This window comes from Strix aluco, chromosome 21 (genome assembly GCF_031877795.1).
Source record: "Strix aluco isolate bStrAlu1 chromosome 21, bStrAlu1.hap1, whole genome shotgun sequence".
NCBI classification, from domain to species: Eukaryota; Metazoa; Chordata; class Aves; order Strigiformes; family Strigidae; genus Strix; species Strix aluco.
This window is the reverse complement of record NC_133951.1, coordinates 1,855,112-1,879,429: the sequence shown is the minus strand read 5'-3', so window position 1 is coordinate 1,879,429 and position 24,318 is coordinate 1,855,112. Positions and strand designations below refer to the sequence as shown.

Here is a 24,318-nt window from a genome sequence, read left to right as displayed (position 1 = left end):
TAGAAAGACTGGTTTTTTTTTCCTCCATCCCTCATTTGCTTTACCTATTGCTTATTGAACACTAGTTTGAAACATTTCACTTTCTCTTTTTTGTGACCAAAATGATCAGATTCCATTAATTCTTGATTATGTCAGTCCTTTTAGCTTCTACCTTATTCATTTAAATCAATATCTGAAATTGCAAATAAAGATTTTCTTAGTAACAAGAGAAGAGTATACAATAAAATTAGTAGATCCTCTCTTACAGATATAATTAAAATGAAGTTTTAGTGGTACATGAAGTAGATATTAATGTGGAACAGAACTTTTAAGATCAGCATTCTGAGTGTTTATATGGCTGTCATGATAATGACATCTGATTCTTTTTCAAAATACCTAAAGATTGACAACGTTTCAACTATTTTTACATTGGCAAGAGACAGTGTTTTTATAGGAGTTAATCCATGAGAGCAGTTCTGTGGAAATGGCTTAACAAATATTGAGCTTTGTTTTGTTCTGAGTGCAAAAAGATTAATAGACATACTTATATCCTCTGTCAGTGAGTTCCATATTTTAGATCTAGCTCTTGTCCATGGAGGGAGGGAGGGAATTCTAGTTTCCATATACTGTCTTGCATATCAGAGCAGTTCTCTTAAGTCAGAGTGTGCACTGATTGTTTTGTATACAAAAAGAGCACTGTATGTAAATAGTGTGCTCTGAGTGATTTGTTTTGCTGGGTAGTTAAGATATTGTGTACTCAACTAGTGGAAAAAACATGTAGACAACTGTTCCCATCTCATCTCAGGTGTGCAACTGCACATGTAGAAACCCTTGTGTTAGAATTCCAGTGCAGCATCACTCCCTAGAACACTGGCTTGTACAATAGAAACTTTTCAGTGCAGCCCTTTACTGAGCAGCTGTGCCATAATATATCACATTAATGTGGGGTTTTTTTGTTCCTGCTTATTATCACAAATCTGGAATAAAGGCAGAAGATTGTTTTATCTGTCTTGTGCCAGGTCAGGCTGCTTCATGCTGAAAGGGGACATGGGATAAAAAATGAAAATGGGAAGAAAAATAAAGAAGGAGGCCACCTTATATATTGGCAGTCAACAGTAGCGGGTTGGGAATATTGGCAGTCCTCAGTGGGTAGTGATTTTTACATTCCACATACCAGTGGAGTTTGGTCACCTCTGAAAGATCTCAAAGTCTTTTGTTTGCTGTATCTTCTTATTAGTCTAACGTTAGAGTAATCCTGAAAAATAACGGGTTGCCTTTCAGACTACATGCTGTGCTTCCTCTTGTGTACTTTCTCTTGGGAGTCAAAATTGTTATTGTGCAGTCTGGTAATTACATTGCACTTAGACGTGGATTTATTCCATCTGATGAACAAGGTAGCCTTGTTTCTATGGCTAAAGCTGGCAAAATTGAGATAATGCGTGTCTCCTATATCTATGTCTTGCTCTTAAAATAGTCTTTTGTTACATAGTTGTTACATAATTGGAATTCAGAAGCTCTAAAACTTGTATGGATTTTCATATAATTGCACCTAGTAGGTTTTTTTAACTGGAAACCATGCAAAGGAACAGTTTATTAGATGTTTTGCTGTTCTAGTGGAGTTGCAAGTCTTTGGTAAACTCATTAAGAAGTGACCTGAAGTCTAAATGTGTTCATGAACTATTCAGCATATTTGGATCACAGTGTGATGTTACACAGTGAAAAAATATGTGCTATGTTAGGAGTATATCTTTGTGGGCGGGTTTAGCAGACAGAAGCTTGCTCCAGCTGAAAACTCTAAAGCTGCAATTAGAGGAGCACTGAACCCTAGCTAGTATTTCCTGCCTTACAACAGTATCAGCAGGACTTGTATCTGCTCTCACAGCAGTTCTACAGCTTCTGGTCAGCCTGGAACATGGGCAGACCGAGGTTATCTGCCTATAAAAAGACTTGCTCTCAGGAGCTTTAGATCAGGTCTTGTTTAATTGAAGCAGTGTGATGCAATGGGTAAGGACTTAATTTAGGAGTGAGAAGATGCAAATTTGCCTCCAGAGTAGCTTTGCCATTCCTCATCTACTTTTTTAAGGAAGTGGTCAGCAACATTGTTCTGTAGTTTAAGCCTTTATTCATGAGGGATTTTATTACATTTACTTAAATTAGACAGTGTTTTAGTCTGGACTGCAAAAATAGGTAAGTAGTATCTTGTATGTAAATTATCAGGTGTGAAAAGATAGTAAGCATATGTGAAGCTTTGCTAAACTGTCAAACATAACTACATAATGTTGAAATATTACCTCTCTGTTCCGTGTGATAGATAAGTCCCTCCGTTTAAATTCTGTCTTTCCTGTGCAACAAGTTGGTGATCTCTCATTCTGTGCTTTTTACTGAAGTCCAGGTTCTACCAATCTCCCTTTTATTGTTTTTGTCTTCCAGTCGTTGCATATAGCTTAGCAAGAAATGCTTTTATTTTGGATGTGACCTTGATTAAAATCTTCATGGGGTAGAACTTAAGTAATCTTTGTTTCACCTTAGTTAATTTGCATCAGCTCTCCTTCTGTCTCCCTTACTCAGCACGTATGAGACAAATCAGTGTGTGTTGCCCGGGCATGTCCTAGCAAGCAATGCCTGTAGAGTTTAACTTTAATATAAGCATTAATTCATAGAATAGCTATGACAAAGAAATTAATTGGATAGTGGCATGTCATGAAGGATAGACAAATAGATCAAATTTGTTTGCTTAACCCTGTTAATAAGAATTTGCTCCACTAAATGGGCTAAGTAGATCTGAGGAGGGTCTAGTCCATCTTTGGTATGGACAGAGGGGAAGATGAGATTATATTCCTAAAGTGATTACCTACAATTGTCGATTGTCGAAAATCAGTTTATTTTTGGTGTAGGAGAAAAAAAAAGTCCACAGAAGTATTTTCGTGAACACTCTAAGTATTCTGATTATTAGAACTTTAATACTTTATACTCAGTTCCCATATACTGCACACCATAAACAAACTTTTTCTCCAGCCTATGGAAAATGTAACTCTAAATTAAGTCTATCCAATATACATACTTACAAATATATATGACTTCAGGAAATTGTCATTAAAGGTTTTTAAAAGTTATTTATAATATTTCAATAATCTTATTTTGGTAGGGAGGGTAGAAACTAAAGCAGCAGTTGTATGAATGTTTTGTTCTAGGGTGGTGGCAGTGGAGCATGTTTAAGAGGAGAAAATAGGATTCCTTTTCTTTTTCTGCACTGAAGAATATGAAAATTCTTTGTCTGACAATGAGATTATTATTCTTATGGTGGTTTTCATTAATTGGGCCTTTCCATCTCTATCACCCAGATCTGCTGGAATTCAGCTGTGTCTTTGCTTTTTATTAGGCAGCTTCCTTAAAGATTCTTTTTAATTTGGTATTTCTGAAAAACCGCAGTGCATTTTCAAAGTCACAATGTCAGTTTAAGTCTGTTCTATATTTAATCAAATATCCCAAATGAGAAACATCCCAACTTACACCACTTTGTAATTAAATTTGTGTTTAATATGGCCTCCACATGCCAATAACCCCATCAAACGATTGTTATTACTAGAGTTTGATATTCATGAATTTCTGATTGTAATGTAGACTTTCAGCATATTTCATTTTTCAAACTATGTCTGAAGCATGAAACATTTAACAATCAAGATCCCCTCCTCCTTGTGTTTAGCTATTTTGCTGTGGTGATAACTATTATTAATCAATCATACTTTGTGGAGCTACAGACATAAGAGAAACTGGTTTTAAAATAGAAACCGTGCAAACATATTGCTCTCTTTGACTATTCTTAAGCTTTATGCAAAGAACTGGCTGTATAATTTTCTTGACAGGATCCAAAGAGTTTACTTAATTTGCATCAAATTCAGATTGCGTGTGCTCTAGCGTATTATAAAGGTTGAGTCCTTAGATCTTGTTTATCCCAAGGTGGCAGATTTTGAATGAGGGCTTCTGAGGCCTGGTACTTTTTCCTAAGCTAGTTATCAAAATACTGGGGCTTACTCATTTGCCTTCAGAAAGGACTCATTTAGTCTGCTGTAGCATCTACAGACTTGCCGTAGTATCTCTTCAGTGATATTTACTTAGTTTTTCCAAAAATGTCATGTTCATACTTAGTGATTTCATATGCATGACAACATCCTTTCCTTTTTAAATGTACATGTGGTGTGATGCTCGGCTCTGCTCATTCTGATTACACCACCTTGGCTACTTGTTTTTCAGATAAATTCAATAAAGAAAATTCAGACTTCCTTAGTTTTTAATTACTCTTTTTTTAATGTGCTGAAAAGAATCACGTACATCCTATTGTGGACTTTGGACTTGAACCAGTGCCAAGTAGAACATTTCACAGGTGTTCTTAAAAACGGATTGCCACAAGATAAGAACATCTGTGGAAATGGATATTCGCCTGACCTAACGGATTCACTAGGGAGTCAGTGCTATCAACATATTTTATAATTTTTAAAACATGCTTTAAATACACTAGGGTGTGTTTTGTATCTTTACACCTAATGCAAATTACCTCACAGGTGTCGTGTTTTGAAGACCACTGTTTCCTCTGCTGGAAATGGAGGGGAGAGGAAATACATTTTACTACCTTCTTCAGCCACTATATAATTTTGGAAAGGTTTTAACCACATAAATATTCCCTCAATTTATTTTTCCTTTTTTGATTGCATTAAATGATGATCACAAAATCCTTCATAAAGCCACTAGTATCTTCAATCATTTCATCATTCTGCTGCATTAAAAAATAAAAGATCATGGGCCTGTAGACAAACACAATATAATTTAAATAAAATTACAGTGTTTTTAACCACATTAAATTTCAAGGCTTGTTTTTAGTAAGGTCCAAATCGAAATGCTAATTGTTGGTATAAATGTCTGGTCTGTTTGGCTGTTGTAAGTTTCTTATTGATTAAAGCAGATGTTTTGGTTACTGTAATCACCAGGTACTTGTCCGGGAACACAATGTAAAGTGTACTCAGTAGACAGCTATATTTTGTATATCTCTCTTCATCTTTCAGGTAACATAGTTTTTTGGACCTATAATCATCCTGTAATTTTGTCACATTATCCAAATACGAATTTTCTTGAGTATTAGAGAGACTTTGTGAATTCTTATAGCTAATGTTACTTTTAATTAAATATGTGATAGCATAAGGGAAATTTGGTTAAATGACAGTTAAATCAGGCCTAAACAAGAATTGTTATTATTGACACAACTTTATTTCCTTATTGACACAACTTTATTTTCTTAATGGTTAGTGTTTTATGGACAGGTTCTTTGATAGCACCATCACAATTTGAAGGAAGACCATCCAATAATATATATTTATCTCTATAGATATCCCAAGATATTTTTACAAAATACGGATTTAGCCATATAGAGCTTTAATTACTTGTTCTAAGTAAGAATAGTAAGAAGCAGAACTTGAAACAGAGCTAATAAATTTCTTCAAGATGATCTTGCTTCCCTGCTCCAGTATTCTGCAATTAAAACAGATTTTAACATACAATTCCAAATATTCTTTATCTTTTCCTTAACTGGGTAAAGAAACAAATGAATAAGAGAAGTGTAATCACTTGTTCACATTTACTTAAAATGAGTGAAACAATGCTTATTACCATTGGCCGAAAATCTTACCCAATATTTAGATACTTTAATGGTTAAACCTTAGTTTTACAATCATGCTATTCTGAGTAAATACAAATAAAGACTTGTGAAAGATTATGTTAATCATGTTTCCGGTGAGAAGTGGGTGATCTGATGAGATAATGCTGAGTCACAGCTGTGCAATTAAAAATTATGCTACAAGACTATTTCATTAGTCTACTTGAAAAGAAGTCCTAGACTGTCTCAATCAATTGCTTTTTTCATGGTAGATTTCTACTCGACACTTCCAATAAAACGTACTAGGGATGCTGCTGATCTGTACTTCTAACAGCTAGTGTTAGAGGTACTGCACCAATACCTAAACCCTTCTGACCTTTTAGACAAATGTATATAAATATAAGTATTTATAAAGGGGGCTCTGCATACCCAGGAAAAAAGTGAGAACTTTTACATAAGTTTTTTCAACCAAGTGATATTTAAAATATTACATGAATGAAAACCAAAGAAATCAATACAGAGGGAAGACAAGAGAGGTAAATTTTCACTCTCCTGTCAAGTTTTCTTCTGAATTTCAGGATGTTTCCAGTGTCAGATCAATTAAAGGGGAGTGGGAGTGGAAATTAATACAATAAAAATAATAGAAGTAGGATTTTGAGACAGCACAGGTGACATCTACCTTTCCTTCATATGTCAAGATGTAGGCATGATTAGCAAACTGTCCTTAAACATTCAGGATAAGGTAAATGTCTCCTATTAGCTCTTTTAGTTTAGGAAATTTCCCTCTGTGGGGACTCATAAACAGGCATGCTGGGGAAAAAGGTGTTGTGCACTAGAGATAATCCTTCCTGTATTGCTTGTTATTTGAATAGTCTTTCTTCTCGTAGAACACTATCTAGAATCAGATGTCATACTTCTAATTAAAGCTTCACTAAGTGGTTAATTACATTCCCTTCTAGGAGATTTACATCATTCAGTCATATTTCTAACATGAAAGTCAACACTGCCCACTTTTTCTCAGGGTGTAGAAAGTTTTGTACTTAACCTTTGAAAGTTGCATTTCATTTAATACTGTAAGTTGAGGAAAGCAATTTTTGTACAGGAAAGCGTGGCGTTTTCCTTGCTAAAAATACATATTTTTGCATTACCTGCTTCAATATCATTATTGGTTGGTTAATTAAAAAAACTCCATAAAACAAAGTTCCTTAAAAGAAGATGCATTATATGAAGAAATTATATGTATGTATATACCTTACAGAGAGTTTATGGTTTTGCCTGTCCTTGTTCATTTCCCCTTTTTTTAAAAATAGGATGGAAAACTTAGGGATAAAATTGGAGACCAATTAATTTTTCATCCTCATTTCCTCTTTAGTGCAACAGACCATTCTGACCTATAGGCTGTCTCCTGAATAAGAAAGATTGTTTGTGCTAGGGGAAGTTGTAGCGATTAAAAAAAACAAAAAAGCACCACATCTGCAGAAAGTGTGTTGGTTTTAATTACTGTCAACTCATTTAATCTTTGTTTCCTCTCACCCACTTCCTTTTCCATTTATATGTGCAAGGGAAAGCACAAAAACCTAAAATCATGAAAATAAGAAGCATCTCTACTACCTGAATATTGCATTTAAAATCAAACACTAGTGAAAAGGTGGAACAAGTTATGGCATGTAAGTGATTGGCTGATGTTGCTGCTGGGTATAGAACACTGGGTTTTGTACATATCAGATATGTGATTAGATAAATACTCTTGTATTTCAGTGGAATAATTTTGTAACTCATAGAACAGTGACTATATGTGCTCATAGGACGGTTTTGTAAGGTATGTAATAATCCTGCCGAGTTCCTCTGAACGTGGTCGTAACTCTGAACTTTGTATTGATCAACAAGTTGTTGAATGTGCTCATTAGATTTGTATTTCATACATCATAGCTAACCCAGTGTACTGTGACCAATGTAGAGCACCTGTTTCATGGCAAACCCCATTATTCTAGTCGTATATTGTTGTTTGTACTGTTTTAATTGTATTGAAGCTATATTGTATTAGTCTCATAGTGCTCTAACTCCTGAAAATGTTTTAAATGTAGTGACATAAAGTACGTATCTGTGACTTTGATTCTGATATTCTTATTTAGATTTGATTCATTAACTCTACTCCTAATCCTGTGAAGTGGTAGAGTTATTAGAGAAGAGGGATTCAGGTGCCTAAACATAGACATATAATGCTATTTTGATACCTTAGGCTGTCTGAGACCATCTAGCCAGGACTGGCAGGTACTCGAGGCCTGGTCCTTCTGTGAAGTGCTAGCTGGAGGCCAGGCAGGACCATAGAGCCATAAGGTAGATCCTTATATTTGGCCACTTCTTCCCACAAAGCTAATTTTAAGCCATTTGTGTTTTTAAAAGTTACTTGTATGGTTTTTCAGTGTACGTATTTGTTGGTAGTTAAGATAAAACTGGACCACTATTTTATGCTCTTAAGCTTCTTACCTATCACTATGTCTCGCTGCTTTAAATTATTTTGTATTTCTTTGAAGAGAGGCCAGTGCTGATTGCAATTAAGTAAATAGCTAAATAAGCTCTAAGTTACATTTAATGCATATAAAAAGAAATTGTCTAGAAAGTGAATTACCTCATCTGAAGTTGTAGCAGAAAGGATTGTCATGATTCTCACTCCTGGTTAGAATTTTGCTCTTCCATGACCTAGCACAGACCTTTGCTATGAGCCAGAAAAATTTTTTGGTTATGGTTCCTGTCACTGCTTTCTATGCAAGTAATATTAACACTGCATTACAGCAAGTTTCCAGATGGAATATGAAGCATATTGCATTTGTTGTATATATTACATAATTTAATCTAGGTACAGGTATATGCCAGTATACCGTTAGCATTTGTAATAATAAAAATAAGCTTGCCTAATTAGATCAAAAAGTTGAAACTTGGATGAACTCCATTTTTGCATAGAAACATATATTCAAAATATTGAAAAGAATATTTCTAATATGGAGAGTTTTTTGTAATTTCTGGAAGTCTGAATGGGTGTAAAATAGGTCAGAAAGATTTTTATCAAAGTATTTTAAAACTTATGAAAGAAGCAACAGTGAAAAGCCTTTCAGTTTAATTTAGAAGCTATAAGGAAATATTCAGTGAAGTGCATATAAAAGCTCTGTGAGACATGGGGGAAATGGGAACAGTGTGCAGTTGCTTCTAATGCCACACTTTACATGGGGGAACTAGAGGAAGTCATTTGTACTCTAAATAATCCTGACTTTGATTGGATGAAAGAAGGTTAATTGATAGCTATACAGAGCTGTATCAAACAACTCTATGTTGGTGATGTTTATCTTGCAACCATGCAAGTCAAGAATCGCAGTCATGAGTCAGAGTCCCATTGGCAGAGGAATGGTACAGCTAAAGAGCAGAAAGCTGTGGAATTTTTTTGGCTAGGGATCTAGAAATAAATTTGATTGCATAGCGATAATTTTAAGATTTGTCTGTAAAACATACCTCTTAAGATGATGCTAAAAGCAGTCTTGAGTGGTATTGGTTCTGAAAATGAAAAGAAAGCAGGAAGTCTGTGTGCTGTGCAAAACATTTCACTGTTAGGGTAGAGGGAAGTGTGAACATTTGACTTCTTACAAAATGTTAACTTTGTTATGCATTTGTAGTTATTTTCCTGCTGTGTTGCAAGATGAAAATGCAGCTGTTCTCAATAATATGCATTTATATTGTTAAGTGTATTTTGCTGTGATGTCATTATAACTAAAGAATGTGGTTAAATGATGTTTTACAACACCATCTTCTGCAGGAGGGAGATTCTTGCTTTTATGTGCCCTGCTGATGGGTTTGGTTCATACGTGGAAACCTTATGAAAGGCCACTAAAAACACCAACTATGGCTTCTTTATTCCTTTGCTTTTAAAGAAAGGAATTGTCGGGTTGGTTGAGGAGGAGGAGTGAAGACAGCAATTCAGTTTGCTTGTGAAAGAATAGATTTCAGGAATAATTAGAAGGCCTTCTGAAAATTAATAATTTAGTTGTACGTGTAGATAGCATGCTTAGATAATTTTAGGAAAAAGCAAACTTAAAGCCACTAGTATGGAAGACATTTTAGTAAAATTTTAAGTATATTAATCCCTCTTTTCCTGTCTTCCTTTAATTCCATATATGAAACAAGTATAGGATTGCTAAGTATGTATTATGGTATTTTACTGTCTAGATAGTGATCCTATTCAATGTGTAAGGAAGAAGAAATTAGAGTGAAATCTTAATCTCAACTTTATATTAACTTAATTGGAGCCATTTCATTCATCAATAATGCCTGCCCGTTAGAACTCAAACTAGAAAAGAGTAAGAAAAGCCAAAGGTATGAGGGAAAAGCTATGATATACTGAATACGATTTAGAGAAATGAGGACATTAGTAAGCATGCAGAGTCTCAGAAAATTTTGCTTTTCTAAGAAACATTTTGCATTGTCTTAATTTTTTCCAGCAAGCAGCTTTCCTTTGTCACATTAATTCTCAGCATTGATTTTACTGTTCTTCCTTTTTGGTGTTCATTGATATTATAGTAGGCCATCACTTTGTTAGTGATTGCAGAATGGAGGTTTTTGGAGTCTTTGAAAATGCAAGGACCAAGAATCATTACCTGTATCCTGTTTAGTCATGGAAGTGAAATCCATTGCTTTGGAGATAGCTTGTTGTTCAAACACTTTGCCATCAGTTCTAGTAAAACTACATTTAGACTCGATTCCGTGAACCTTTAGGTGTTTAGTGTGCTGCTAAAGGGATTTTGAGTCACAACAATAGAAGGGTTGCCCTAATGATTGTTCAGAATTTTCATTGAGCTAGATAAAAAATGTAATTGGATTCTTGAAACACTGAGTTACTCTAACATCTGACTTCTAGAAGTCAGAGGCCAATCCTATTACTTTCTGATGTATTTATATATTTTTCTAGATTAGTATCTTATACTGGTTTTACTATTGCTCTAAACATTAGGTTAAGCTTTGCTGTAGAAGACAGAATTGCTGTGTACAAAAAAATACATGTTTTTTGAAAGCTACTTTTTCATTTAATTAGTATGTTCGTATAAAAGGCTCTAGATTGTTATCCTCTCACTCTGTCTTGCTGTTAGACAAGTCAGTTGATGAAGGAGTTTGGAAAGTTATACCTCCAAGGATTCTGCCCCAAATTATGGCAAAATTCAGTGTAACCTATTGATTTTCTGTTCTGGATCTACATCACTGCAATAACAGTAATTCCTAAATAATTTGTTTATTTGTTGAGGGTTTTTTTCCTAATTTCAATTCCAAAAGGCCCAAAGTATTTTAGGACCTACATACAGTAAGTACAGAATCATTGTTACAAGCCAAAATTCAGAGAAGTAAATTGGAGTGTGCAGTGGAATTATGTATATGGCTCTATGGAAAGAGGACATTTTGCCTAGGAATCTAAGTCAAACTCTAGAAATTACAAAAAATGATGTATGATACAGAAAAGAGCCATCAGGATGCAATTTAATGGCAGTTATTCTGTCTGCCTTCACCTCTCCTTGAGTGTATGTACAGATAATTGATCAAACCCATTCAGTTTTCTCTGGAAGCCTAAGGAGCTGAGATTTGACCCAATTGTTCTTTGGACTGTAGGGAATTACAGTCCTTTAGCTGAGCACCTGGATTCAACATTTTTTTAAGAGTGCTTAAACTATCAACAGCATTTATGAAAATGGTCTCACTGGTCAGAAATTAATATAAAAATATGAAAGTCTGTTCTCTGCTTCTCGTTTAAATTTCAACTTGAACAGAAAGAGATAAACTTCACTTGCTGCTTGGCTCTAACTGAAAACCAGGTTTTCAGAAAAACAAATTTGAGATTCTCCTTTTTATGTCTCACCTTGTGAAAGCTGTTTGTGATTCTGTATTTGTTCAGCTTAGGCTGTGATTATTTGAATAAAGAAACTAAGTTTCCATATTATACTGTTATAGAATACGTTTTGAGAAAAAAGTGCTTTGTAATTTTCCCATTCTGATTTTTATGCATAGTTTTATAAAGTGTCTTTGTAAGTTATAAAATTCTAGGATATGCAAGTGAAGGTTAATGAGGTCTTGGTTAATGAATACTAGCAAGAGTTCTGTATATAGTTTTATTCTTAAATAAAAATCATCCTCACAGAACTGAATATACGTGCATCTGACACAATTTCTGTGAAGTTTCTATATCTGTGGAGTGCCCCCTTTAAAAACATATCTATGAACTCTTCTATTTGATACTCAGTTTAAAAGAAATTTGGGTTAACCTTCTGAAAAATGTCTTAGTGTGACTTAGCTGTAATTCAGGAGAAAGTTAGGATAAGGATAAGGATTGAAGTTATCTATAGTAATTCATAGTTGTCATTGAGGAAGAATTTCATAGTTTAGAGACATTCTGTTTTATTCTTGTGGGATAAGAAAATCATGGTGGTTTTTTTATGTTTGTTATTTTGATTGTATTTAATCATACTCTAAATTGTGATGTTTCATTGCCAGCAGTCCCCCAGCAAGATCTCTTCGTGGTGTTTTTTGTTCCCACATCAAAAGTATTCATAACTGCACATGCAGAATTCTAGCCTGACTACTTACATCTGTGTGGGGTTTAAAGCTCTGTGAATAGAGATGCCTGAAAGATCTAAATTTTCTGTGCTCAGTATATACACTTATATTCCTCAGGGCGGAAAGTAAACCAAATAAATTTTCCACTCTGTTCTTGAACAGAACTTGATTATCTGAAATTAGCGTTCAGAAATGCTAATACCTATACTTTGGTGTTAATTCTCAATGAATGAACACACCAGGAAGTACCTATCAAAATCTGGAAGAAAAATACAGTTACAGTATGTCAGGAGTGCACTAGTTGGTATAAAACTAGTATCAGCTTACTTTGCATATATAATGAGGTCCTGTAGTACCTGAAGGTTTAGGGTAGACTGCAGACCATCAGGAGTAGCAAACAGCAGAGTTCTATTTCATCACACTCCTAGGGTTCTCCTTGGCTTCGTCCTTGTCTAACCAGAGATTTGTAGAGTAAACTGTATATTGTTTATATGAAATTGCATTAATATGTGTCTGCAGTTACAGGTAATATGAAATCCCTCTAATATGCATATTGGAAGCTATTAGGCCAGTAGGTATTCAGAATATTAAATTTAATATTTAACCTGTACAGCTACAGAACAGTACTAGAAAAGATAATGTTGCTTGAATCGGTATATAGTACTTCAGTGAACAAATCAAAATAGGGTGTCTACATTGTTCTACCATGAATGAGACAAATCAGAATACAGATTTTTCTTTTTTCTCCTTATTTTATATAAATGATAAGTAATGTGCAGTATTATCGGTTATGACACTGTTGGTACGATTGTCTGGTGTTATCCAAGTTCTAATTTTCATTTGTCAAACTTCAGCTATTTTGGTTGAAATTTTGCATTCTAGATGTCTGCCTTTGGATGACTTTCTTTTGCAAATTTCAACCAAAATGGTTCAAATATTCCCAAGACTGAAGCTATTGGAAAGACACTACTCAATGTTAATTTTCTAGAGAACTTTGAAAGTCTGTAACTACTTAACATTTGAGCAGAGAAACTGTGACATACTACATTATATTATACTAGACTATGTTATGAACATAGAAGGGGGCTAATAAGGATTGTATAAATAATCCTAATTTTTGGAGTTCCCATGTTTTGAATGCTTATTTTATGATCTTGTTTTGTTGCCATGTGGGTGTACAGCAGTTTACACTATGTGATTTGTCTCATTTTGCTTTAGATTATTGGTTGCCAAGTCAGAAGAGAGCCACTGGAGTCTACTGAGCGGTATACTCGTTGGATCAATAATCTGACTGAAGAACAACTTCTTACACAGGTATTCTTGTTTCAGCTGTGACTGAAATTACAGTAGAAAAATAGAGCAAGAGGTTTATTTAGATGGATTTTTTCAGTCATTAGCAATACTTGATAACTTACTAAGGTTATCAGATTCTTATATTTAAAGCTAGTCTTTTCAATAGGAGACAATTTTATTGGTGCACGTGATCATTATGTAATGATGGCTTCACACTGAGTGAGAATGAAGCTTTCAACTTTGGGTTCAGAATGATCCTTACGTTTCTCACTGCTGGTTAAATGCATACACTTTCATGTTCTAATAATTAGTTTAGGGTTTTCTTTTTAAAGGGTGTGTTTAAATACAAAAGGAAAGAAATCTTTCCTGGGAATGAGTCCCCACCCCCCACCCCAAGGTTAGGTACTGACCACTTCTGTATCTGTTTAGATTTTGCTAGAGATCATTTTAAAATAGCAGTTCTGCAAGCATTAAACATTGGGCTCATTACACATGTTTGTAAGTAAGATGCGTCTTGTGCAACTGAAGATGACAGTTCTGGCATAAAGGAAGGTTGTTTTGTTAGGCAGGCAGCCAATGCTGAATTAAAAGAGACTTTGGCAAAAACAAGTTAAACTGTGGAAGAAATCAATCCGGCTTGTGGAGGAATGTGTGTACTGAGTATTATAAGAAATCTAATGGATGGCTAGCAGAAAACATCCCAGCAGGCATTAAGATGCAAGTATTTGGGGTTGGGTTTTGTGATGCTATGGTAGGAAGACATTTGCTTTTGATTTTCCTGGATTTAAGTGGCTGAAAAGATTAACATACCCTTGTTTGTTAGACTTCATTGTAAACTGTGTTGTGTTCCCCATTACCCTATCCCCCAAAGACATACTTACAAGCTCTGGTATGGTTATTGTAACACAAGAAGTAATCTATAGAGCTTGTTTTAAAATCAGTAGTGGTATTACGGTTCCCTGTAATTCACCAAGTGAAAGTAGTTACAGAAAAAGTTACCCCTGGAATATTTTGTATTTACCTTTGAGTATGGCGTTAGAAAAATAATAGATTTAAACCAGTGAATTTATCTGCCAGCAACATCTGGATCACTGTGTTGTTGAAGAGAAGAGAAAGAAAAACTTGAAGATGAAAAAACTTGTCCTATACAATCTGAAGTGTTTCATCTAAGTGGCCACTGGATGGGGTCTTTAATGAATTAAGCTGGAAATTAAAAGAAATATCCTAATTTTGAGATTATTTAAGGGGGAGTATGCAAAAAGAAAACTCATTTTAAGATTGGGATGTATGTCTTCCAGAACAGATTATTTATTAGTGTTTCTGATAGTAGGTTGCAAATAGAGTGACCTGGGAAATCCCTTGCAATCTTATGTGCCTACAAATACGTCTTAAAGCCTTAATCAAGCAGCATTCAATCCGTTATTTTTACATATGATTTAGAATTTTGGAAAATAGGTTTGGAACTAGAAGACTGCATAGCAGAACTTGTGCTGCTTGTCCATGCTGCTTATCTTATTAACAAGATTCATGGAACACATAAATAGTGTGATTCTTAATTCATCTTTTTAACTTGTTACCTGTTGTCCACCAAATTGAATGCAGAAATGGAAGTTCCTCAGAGATGCTAGATTTCTGAAGGATTCTGTGGAAGTATGAAGCTGGGCGAGATTGTACTGCACCAGCTGCAACTCATATGTTGTTAAGCACCACAGAATCTGCTTGGACAGAGATTTTAGATGCCCAATCATAAGACAAGCTTCAGCTGTGACACAAGTCTGTAGGAAGCTTGGCTTTTCTAACTCTGCTTGTAAAGGGACTGCTTGATTTCCAGAGCAGTGCATGTCAGCATGTGGTACCTCTCCTGCCTCAGTGTCCATTCTTTGGATCAGAACTTCAGGTAGGGAGGTAATTATTTTGCTTTTCGTTGACTGAAAAAAGTATGGGGAGGAGAAGGAATTGGGAGTAAAAACCATCTCAGCTGTGCTCCAATAATCAGGATATGAATCAATTATGTAAGGTTAGACCTGATTTGTCCCACTCCTCTGCCCCGATACACCATACATTTTATTATGAGTGTGCTTTTAAAAATTCTCTTCAGTAAATAAGCCCCAAGGAAACTATAATGATGGTCCTTCGCTAATGGATTTGTAGAATCTCTGGGAGGAGCAGTCCTTCAGGGAATTCAGGAAAATTGGCTTTAATTTACAGCATATTGTCTCCAGCAGTTTCCTGTAGTGAAAGAATGTTCAGCTTTTTTTAGCTGTCTCTGTACTCAGTGCCCAGCTTTTTTCCAGTTACTTCTACGCATTTCTGTATCCTGCACATGCAAATTATTTGTGCTGTAAATTGGGAAGCCAAGCAACCAGTTAAAAAAAAAGCCAGTTGTCAAGATCACGTAAACCCCTTATCATAATATTCCTGTGATTGATGAAATAATATCCTATAGCATTTGATTGCTTTTACTAGACAGTGACTAAAGTCCAGTTTGAAAGAGGTGGGTGGTAGCAGATGTTTTGTTAGGTGGTTGGATGGCTTCATGTGCCTTGATGCTATAGCTGCTGGTTTTATATCGCTTGAGTCAATACCAGATTTCTGGATCAGACGTCCATCCTCTGTCCTCACGCTGAGAAGATCATTCAATACAAAATGCTTCTATCATTTTAACTTTTCTTTTCCCTTAGCCATGGCCTCTTGATGCTTACTCATCCATTAAATGTTTCTCTAAACAATTATACTGTAACATTCCAAAGATACTTTATGGTATGCGTGAAATTTCAGAATATATACCCCAGAGAGTGGGGGTGGGAGGGGAGGAGGGGCGTAAGAGAGTACAAAGAGAGCATAATAATGAGAAAACTACTTTTAAAAAGATGAATATTTGCTTGTCTAAGGTTTAATCTTCTGTATAAATGATGAGTGATTAAAACACACTTTTATAGATACACTAATATAAGCCATAAAATAAATGTATATGTGTTCTGGTAGACTTGCTATCTTTCTGGCCAATAGTAGGGGGGGAAAAAAAAGAAAATATTAATTTTAACCGTTCAGTAAGTGCAGATCACAGTGACAGGTACCAGAAGAAAATGAGCAAACAAATTAAGAGAACTGACTGTTTTGATGGTGGAGTAAGTGGAAAAAATGTAGATTAAAACTAAACCTACAGGATATCCGAGTCTGAATTGTGCTTGAAATGTGATTGAAGTTTGATCATGCAGCCCTTCTTGTACACTGGAAATTTTACTGTGCTGTATAAGTAAAAAAAGTCTGAATGGTTTTAAAGTTGGATTAATTACACAAATATTTATACAAGTAGTTTTTAAGGATTGTTGCTGACTGTAAGTAAAACTGCTGAGTTCATGTCTGTTAAATCACTACTTTAGGTTAGTTTAGTCTCTCAGCCTGTGAAGCATAATTCAGCATATTCAGCCTGAAGCATAATTTCATCTGACCTACCATTTTTTCCTCCCCAAAGACAAGAGACTTCTCTGCTTTCATATGGTTGTTCACTTAGAAAGCAGACAGCAAGCTTAGAGTGACATGTGAGGAGACTTGCAAAAAGGAGCGGGCTCTATGGTTGATAAGACTGGACTGTCCTAATTTAGAAAAATAATGGTTTGAGCAAAATATGATGATTCTGTATGTCTGTTGCCCACTGTAATTTGTCTGGTTTGCTTCCTGATATATACTGTACTTTGCAGATTATCTCAGAGCTCTTTGTGTTGGATAAATCTGGAATTTTCACAGGTGATTCGTAGTTCTTACCAATAATTTGTCTGCATCACCTGATAGAAGAACAATAATTAACATGTTAGAGTTTCATAACATACACTTTGTGCTGTTACAGGTGCCCATTAAATTTAGCTAATAGGCTTAAAAGGTGTGCTTCTCTGCTTACTAAGTCTTACTGTATTAGAGTTTAATATTTGATAAAAGTTCATACTACAAATCAGCATTTACTGCAGATACTCAGCTTGGAAATAAATCCGGCATTTTGGTTGAGTTGAGCACATAGTTTGTTTTTAAGGCAAGAAGGATCTGATAACATGGCTGGACCTTTTCCCTGAATTCAGCACGCTCAATATTGCGTTGTCATCATGTATCTCAATAGGCAACTTTTTACTGGTAAAAAGCTGATAGGAGTGGATTGCAGGTAGGATGAATTTTCCAGGTGGGCCATAGATTGAGTATCTCTGGTTTAGAGCATCTGTTTTGTCTGTTTGCAGACCAGAAGATTCCACTTTTGTAAGTGCTAGGGTTGGTTGTCAGTGTGTCAGAACTGAAAGAATAATGGAGGTGGCAATCTGAAAGTGGATATATGCAACGCCAGGTGTCTGTTTATGTTAGTAAAGGCTAAAGCTGGACAGACGGTAAGACTTTCTTACTTAAGAATGAATAAAACATGAAAAGGCTGATTGAGATCTCCCTCTGCCCCCCCCGTTTCTTTGCCACTATTAATGACTCGTATTTGTTGCCTTTCAATAAAAAGATACTCAACACTTTCTTGGGATTTTTTGTGACTGTTACCTCTTTCTTCACCCATGTTACCTAAATATGCGTCATTAATGGTGAAGTCCTGATGTTTTTCTACTGGGCAAAAGAACCAAAGTCAGAAACTGGTTAATTACAGTAGATTCTACTAGTTTGTATGGGATTAAGCATATACCATATGAGAAAAAAACCAATTGGCTGCTTTCTTTTGTGGTTGATCCTTGTTCTCCTCTGGAGGAGAATGAAACAAAGTTTCACAAGCTAGTCAATGTTTATATTTACATTTGAAAATGCATGTCAAAGGAGTTCATGGAGTTTTAGAAAGTTTAATGAGAAGTGGCTTACCCACATCTGTGAACTCAAAGCACAATTAGAACTTCCTAGTGAGGCTTTATGTAAAGGCATCTCAGGGTCACATATTTTTGAACTTAGAAACAGGTTTGCAGTAGTTCAGCAGTACATACAGATTTTGCTTTGTGTGTTAGCAGCTTTGCATGAGTTTAAAGGTATATCATAGGGGAAAGAGTGTTAAATAAGTTGGATTTTTCATTTTCGTATTTTGTTTGATAATTTGCATGCTTAAACAAGGCTTGAATGTGATTCATAATACATGGTAATATTTAAATGGAACAGAAACATTATAATATGGTATAAAAGCAACTTGGAAGTACAATAAGTTTGGCTTTATTCCAAAAAGTTCTTGATGAATACGGTCTTACAGCATGATAAAGTTTTGATGGACATTGAAATAAAGCAGGCAGAAATCAGTTTGTCTTAGATTTGAGGTATGATTTGTTTCAGCTGATGATCTTTTCTTGTATTTTAAGGAATTAATCATACCAATATAGAATGCAACGTGTTTGCATCCCGAAAAACATTTTTCTTAAGACATTTGATGTAAGAGATGGACAGGTAATGCCAAGTGTAAAGGAAACTGTCAAGGATTAAATTTTCAGAAATGCATCATTTGTTTTCCAAACCATTACTAACATTTATGTCTCCTCAATACTTCTGAAAATTACTTTGAAAAATAGGGCAAGAAGTTAAAATAAAGTCAGGACTTGGTTATTAATGCAGGACTATAGTTAGGGACATGGATGGAATCAACTAATTTCCAGTTTCTGAATGCTCCACTTACTCTTATTTGACTTTTCCATATTTATCCTGTGGATGTGCTAGGTTGCAAATGAACAGCCTTTAAGCTTCACTTTGGGCTTCTATCTCATTGCCTTTTCTAGCTTAAGGAGACTTTACTTTTGTCTAACAGAAGGGGGACAAAAGCCAGTTTTTGTTTTAAAATGATAGGTGACATATTGAAGTAGCCCTAACTTTTTTTTTCTTTCAAAACAAAAAGCCTACTCCAAATACATGTTTCCAACTAATTTAGTGATGTTTATTTTTCAGTTGGTCCTCCATATGTGAGAGCACAGAGCAGATACACCCTTAACTTCCTGTAATTTTCTTTCTTTGAATTTGAAAATCAAAGTGCTGATTACACAAAAAAGGGAAATATTTTTACGTGGCTTTTGGTGTAACAAAAATTATTGATTTCAAACATATTTTTACTGCAACGCAGCTCCCTATTATAGCCTAAAAACATTTCTTTGTCTCCTGCAAGTGGGCACTGAACAGTTTTTCATTATTTAAAGAATTGTATGTGAGCACGAGTTAAGTACATTCTATTTATTATTGGAAAATAACTTCCTTTTTTGGTCTCAGCTTTTCGTGATAGAAGTACTGGGCCAGATTTTCAGGAGAGGTCAGTAATTTCTTTAGTAACTGAAGTGGCTGCGAGTGTGCGCAGCATCATTTCCCATAATGGACTGTAGGTCTAAAGGCCAGTTTGACCTATCACAGTCAAGATTTTGTTTCTTAATATTTTTCTATAATGACCTCACCCTGCCATGTTTGACATTCGTCTCTACAGTGGTTCTTGCTTTTCTGATTTTTTTGACTAGTTAAGGAAGCTGAATTTTAAAATATTTACATCCACCATATCCTCTCATAAGTATTAACAATATATGTTATACTGTTATGTTTGAGGCCTTTTTTTTTCTTTCTGTGCTGTTAAAAAAAAAAAACAAAACAAACAGATTCTGGTCCAGTCTAACAGCTTTTGAGTATACAGATTTAATGGTTAATTCCATTTTTATATTTTTTTTTTCTTAGTGCAAGTGTGACAAACTGGAACCTGGGATTTTTATTCTGTTTGTACAGCCCTGGCCAAACAAATTGTGATTAGAAGTTCTTGAGCTGAAGTTGTGCAAATAAAAAAAAAAAATAATGAGCTTTTCAGAGCTTTAGCTTGGTTCAACTGTAGCTGTGATGAATAGTGTGTCCTTTTTGATAAAGAATAGATATTTGTCTATTCATTTGAAGCAGTTACATGATCTTGAGGATGATTAGCACATCTAGTTCCTCTAGAAACAGTGCTTGTGTACGCAGCTTGCATTTTGAGAACTAGAATGATCACATGTAAAGGAGGTGGAGTAGGCATGTGCTTTGTGGTTAGTGGAGGGATAGTCAAGCCCTGGCCCAAACGGAAATCTGAGCGGTTGCAGTGCATGGGGTGTATAACAAGGAAGGAAATGGCCTTGCATCTGGCTTCTAGTGTAACTGTTGGTCCTTTGCCACCTCTCTGGATGAGTTGGTTTCTATGATGTGGGTGGATTTAACCTTTTGCATCGCTTGCAATAACTGCTCCCACAGCGCAGGAAGAGGCAGCAGAGGAGAAATGGAAACCCAGCAGCTTTATACCCTCCACGTTACAGACATAATACCTTAGTGGCATTGAAAACTCTGATGCTGCTGGTAAACAAAGTATGATGGCATAGTAGTTGCTGCAAATTTTAGTGATATTTTTTTTTTTTCAGAGCTCTTGAAACAGAAAAAGCAAATTTTACCAGACTCTCTTTTTTAATTGGACAAACTTGAAGTATTTTCCAAGATTTTTCTATTCACTTATGGTGTTGAATTTATTGGAGTAGATATTAAGCATGCCTGTCATCATAAAAGATAGGTGTTCAGAAAGTTTATACAATAAAAGAAATTATTTTCAGGCATATAATTTCTTAGCATGCAAGGAGGTCTGTATTTATTTTGGATAATTCTTTGCATACCTATACCCTAATAATGTCAGAATGAAATAAATACAGTAATGAATATATTAATCTCAGGATTATGATTATTTTGACAAATTAAGACAAACTCTTGCTGTTTAAAGAATGGTTCAAATTTTACTTAAAATACTGGTTTAATCTTTGTCACTTTGGAGGGTTTTTTCTGCCGTTAAAGACAAAATAAGTGTGCTGTCTGTAATTCAGCTTGTTAAGTTTTGTAGAAGGTTTTATTGTTTTATCTATCTGATTAGGGATTTGATGCCAGAATATACTATTAAAAGCCCTTATGTGGGTTCGCTTGTATAAAAGTGATTTGTGCCACCATAGCTCAGAGTTACATCTTAATTACCTACAACTTTTATACAAATACAGCCACATTTGTACTAGAGAGCTGCACTGCTGTAATTATACTAAAATGTGTACAAGTCTCTGTAGCATAGCTATTTCTTACATGAAAATATTTATGCCTTGTGTAGCCTGTTGGATTGATGCTCTAGTGCATTGAATAGAGGTAGTGTATTCCTAACGTTTTTTTCATCTTCTTGGTACTCTGTAGGTCATCTCTTATTGTATAATACAAGTCAAAATAATATGATCAGAGTTCAAATCCTAAGCAGTGGCTCTGAAGATGCCCATCCTTTTTTGTTATTGTTGTTTTGGTGCTGGTTTTTGTTTTTTAACTCAGACTGCAGCATGTTATACAACTGCTCCTTCCACAGCCACTTAGCACAAACAGCCTTCTGCACTAGATTTACCTGGTGTGCCTTTGTTTTGATACTTCCCTCATCTGATGTGCACATTCTTTATTCTCTTCTCCGTCTGTCATTCCATGTCCTTTTTAAGAATCTTTGCAGCAGAATTATGAATTCTCTAGAGCAAGTCATGGCCATGTTCTTTGTAAAATGCTAGTAAAATAGGATCCAAGTTTGTGCTTAATATCACATAATAGTGATTTATTAATAGAGATTATATTTACTTATACACCTTAATTGAAATTTATTTTGACCATACATGACAGACTCTTATTTGGCTGAAACCTGTCTGTTTGACTTTGTGTAATTTTGGGGGACTTTAGGGACTGTATGGTCAGGTTTCATACTATATGTTTTCTGTTGTGTGTCCTGAAGTTTTTTTGCTGTTTTCCACTGCAGACTTTTGGAATTGGTTGTTATGGCTGTGACAGCATTCAGCAGTTTTCACTTTCCTACTTCATTCTCAGTTTCATCTCTTCCCCCAAATAATTTTGTCTTTCCTTGATGTTTCACAAAAGAGCCACAAGTTCACCACATACTTAATTGCCCATTCATTTTGTAGGGAGCAAATTACTTCGTAGTTTCTAACAAGTTGAAATGTAACCACCGATGAGGGCAAGAAAGCAGATTAATAATCACTGTTGTATTCAGGAGAAAACAGTACTGTACCCATGAAACGCTCTATTTGTTGAGTCAAAGTCTCAGGGAGAGGAGGTAAATTGTTCATCAGGTTGGCAATTGCATTTAAACAGGTTTTAATGTTTCTGAGAGAAACCAGACTCTACAAGTCTACAGACATCTGCTAAGCAGTGCTAAACTAAACGCGCTCATCCACTTTAACACACTTCATTTAGAATGCTGCCAGGCCAGAAAGCTAACACTGAACTCAAGCTAGCAAGAAGCAATCTTACTGTCACAGCATTTACATCTGGGAAATTGCAGGGAAATTCTCAGCTTTATTATAATAGAAGCCAGAAAGAAGAAATAAAGAAGTCATTGCAGTGAACCTGATTATACTGTACACTTCAACAAGACACTAGAAGGACCATGTTTAGCTCTATGCTTCTCATTGTTCTTTTTCTTCTGTGTATTTCCTGGGTATTTAAGCTAAAGGAGAAAGGGTTTATTTTTTTTCTAGTTTTGTCCCATATGCAGCCAATGGTCTACCTATGCTATGTGCAGCAGTCAGTCAGGAAAGTCTTGTCACATTATGTTCCAGTCCTGGAAATCTGTCTGAGAATTATACTGGCAAGTACTCACTCCCCTTGTGATTTGTTCTTTAATTATGTCTGTTTCCACTCTTCTGCTTTTACTGATCACGAAGAGTAGCATCGCTAAGGAGTACTGCAGGCAGGCCAATGGCAATGCATCTGTGCATCTCTGTTTTTCTTTACTTCCCTTCCTTTTTAGCCAGGCGTGGTGACAATCTAAAGTTGTAGTGTGGCCATGTTCCCCAGAGTTTTATCCATATCTTTCATATTGGTACTCTTCTATAAAAATAAATAAATCTGTGATTGTGAAATGAAAATAAATTAGAAACTGTTAGATTCAAATGCTTGACAGTCTTAGATTCCCTGATGGCTCGCTTCAAAGAGCAGGAAACTTGAGTTTTCAAGTGACAGTGCTTCTAAGCTGTCCTCTTCTTTTAACTGAAACTCAAGTCATGTTGAATGTGTCCGTTAGTATATCTGCATCCTCACTTCTTCAGGCGTAAGGTGTTTGAGTTGGTGTTTGTTGTACTTGGCACAATTCAAGCAATCAGAGGAATCACAGCTACCTCTCGTGGAGGTAACTACTACAGAGCCCACACCAGTGGACTGTTGCTCCATTTACCTACAGTATTTGAATTTGATGTATTATCTCAACTGCCAACATTTATTCAGCCACCTGATTTTAGAAGGTAACAGTCAGCAACATTAGCTTTTTCTGCCTACCCTGAATTCCATTTTAATGGCATCTTTCAGAAGAATGTACATCTTAACCTATGAGCAGAACAGGCTCTCTCTTAATCTCAGTGTCAGATTACACATTTAAAAAGAAAAAAACCAAAACCAACAACCTTTGGAGTCAGTAGGAGAGATTTTTTTTGTGTGTGTCATAAAATTATTCATAGATCTGCAGAGCAGATGTTGACAATTACAAAGAGAACAGAGGCCTGTCTGTGGTCAGCCAGCAAGCTCCATTTCACGTGGGTAGATCAAGGCTCAAGGCAGCAACTATTTCCTGTCAGCACGCTGGGCGTCAGCGATAGCAGTTTTTGTGGGCTATAGCCCAGTTAAATTATACAAAGTCACTTTTGTGAGGCCTTGGTTCTGTCTCTTGGCTGAAAGAATAATGGTACTAGAAGGCTTACTGTTCTGTTTTGTGAGATCTGTGTCTATTGATACAAAAGTGTGGGTTAAAAACTTTTTATGGATTTTGTGTTTCTTCGCTAGATGTTTGCCTTCTCCTTTTA

The 24,318-nt window shown here is 35.4% G+C and overlaps 1 protein-coding gene across 8 annotated transcripts in view; it reads left to right on the top strand.

The window, feature by feature from the left end:
- The window catches only part of QTGAL (queuosine-tRNA galactosyltransferase), a 187,349-nt gene that overhangs the window by 25,663 nt on the left and 137,368 nt on the right, over positions 1–24,318 (top strand). For all 8 annotated transcript variants that reach the window (XR_012625920.1, XR_012625919.1, XR_012625917.1 and 5 more), the window contains exon 6: positions 13,427–13,522. Coding sequence is in view for 2 of the 8 variants with exons in the window: in XM_074846846.1 (XP_074702947.1) it covers positions 13,427–13,522 (96 nt within the window). In the remaining 6 variants the exon portion in view is untranslated. The remainder of the gene's footprint in view (positions 1–13,426; positions 13,523–24,318) is intronic.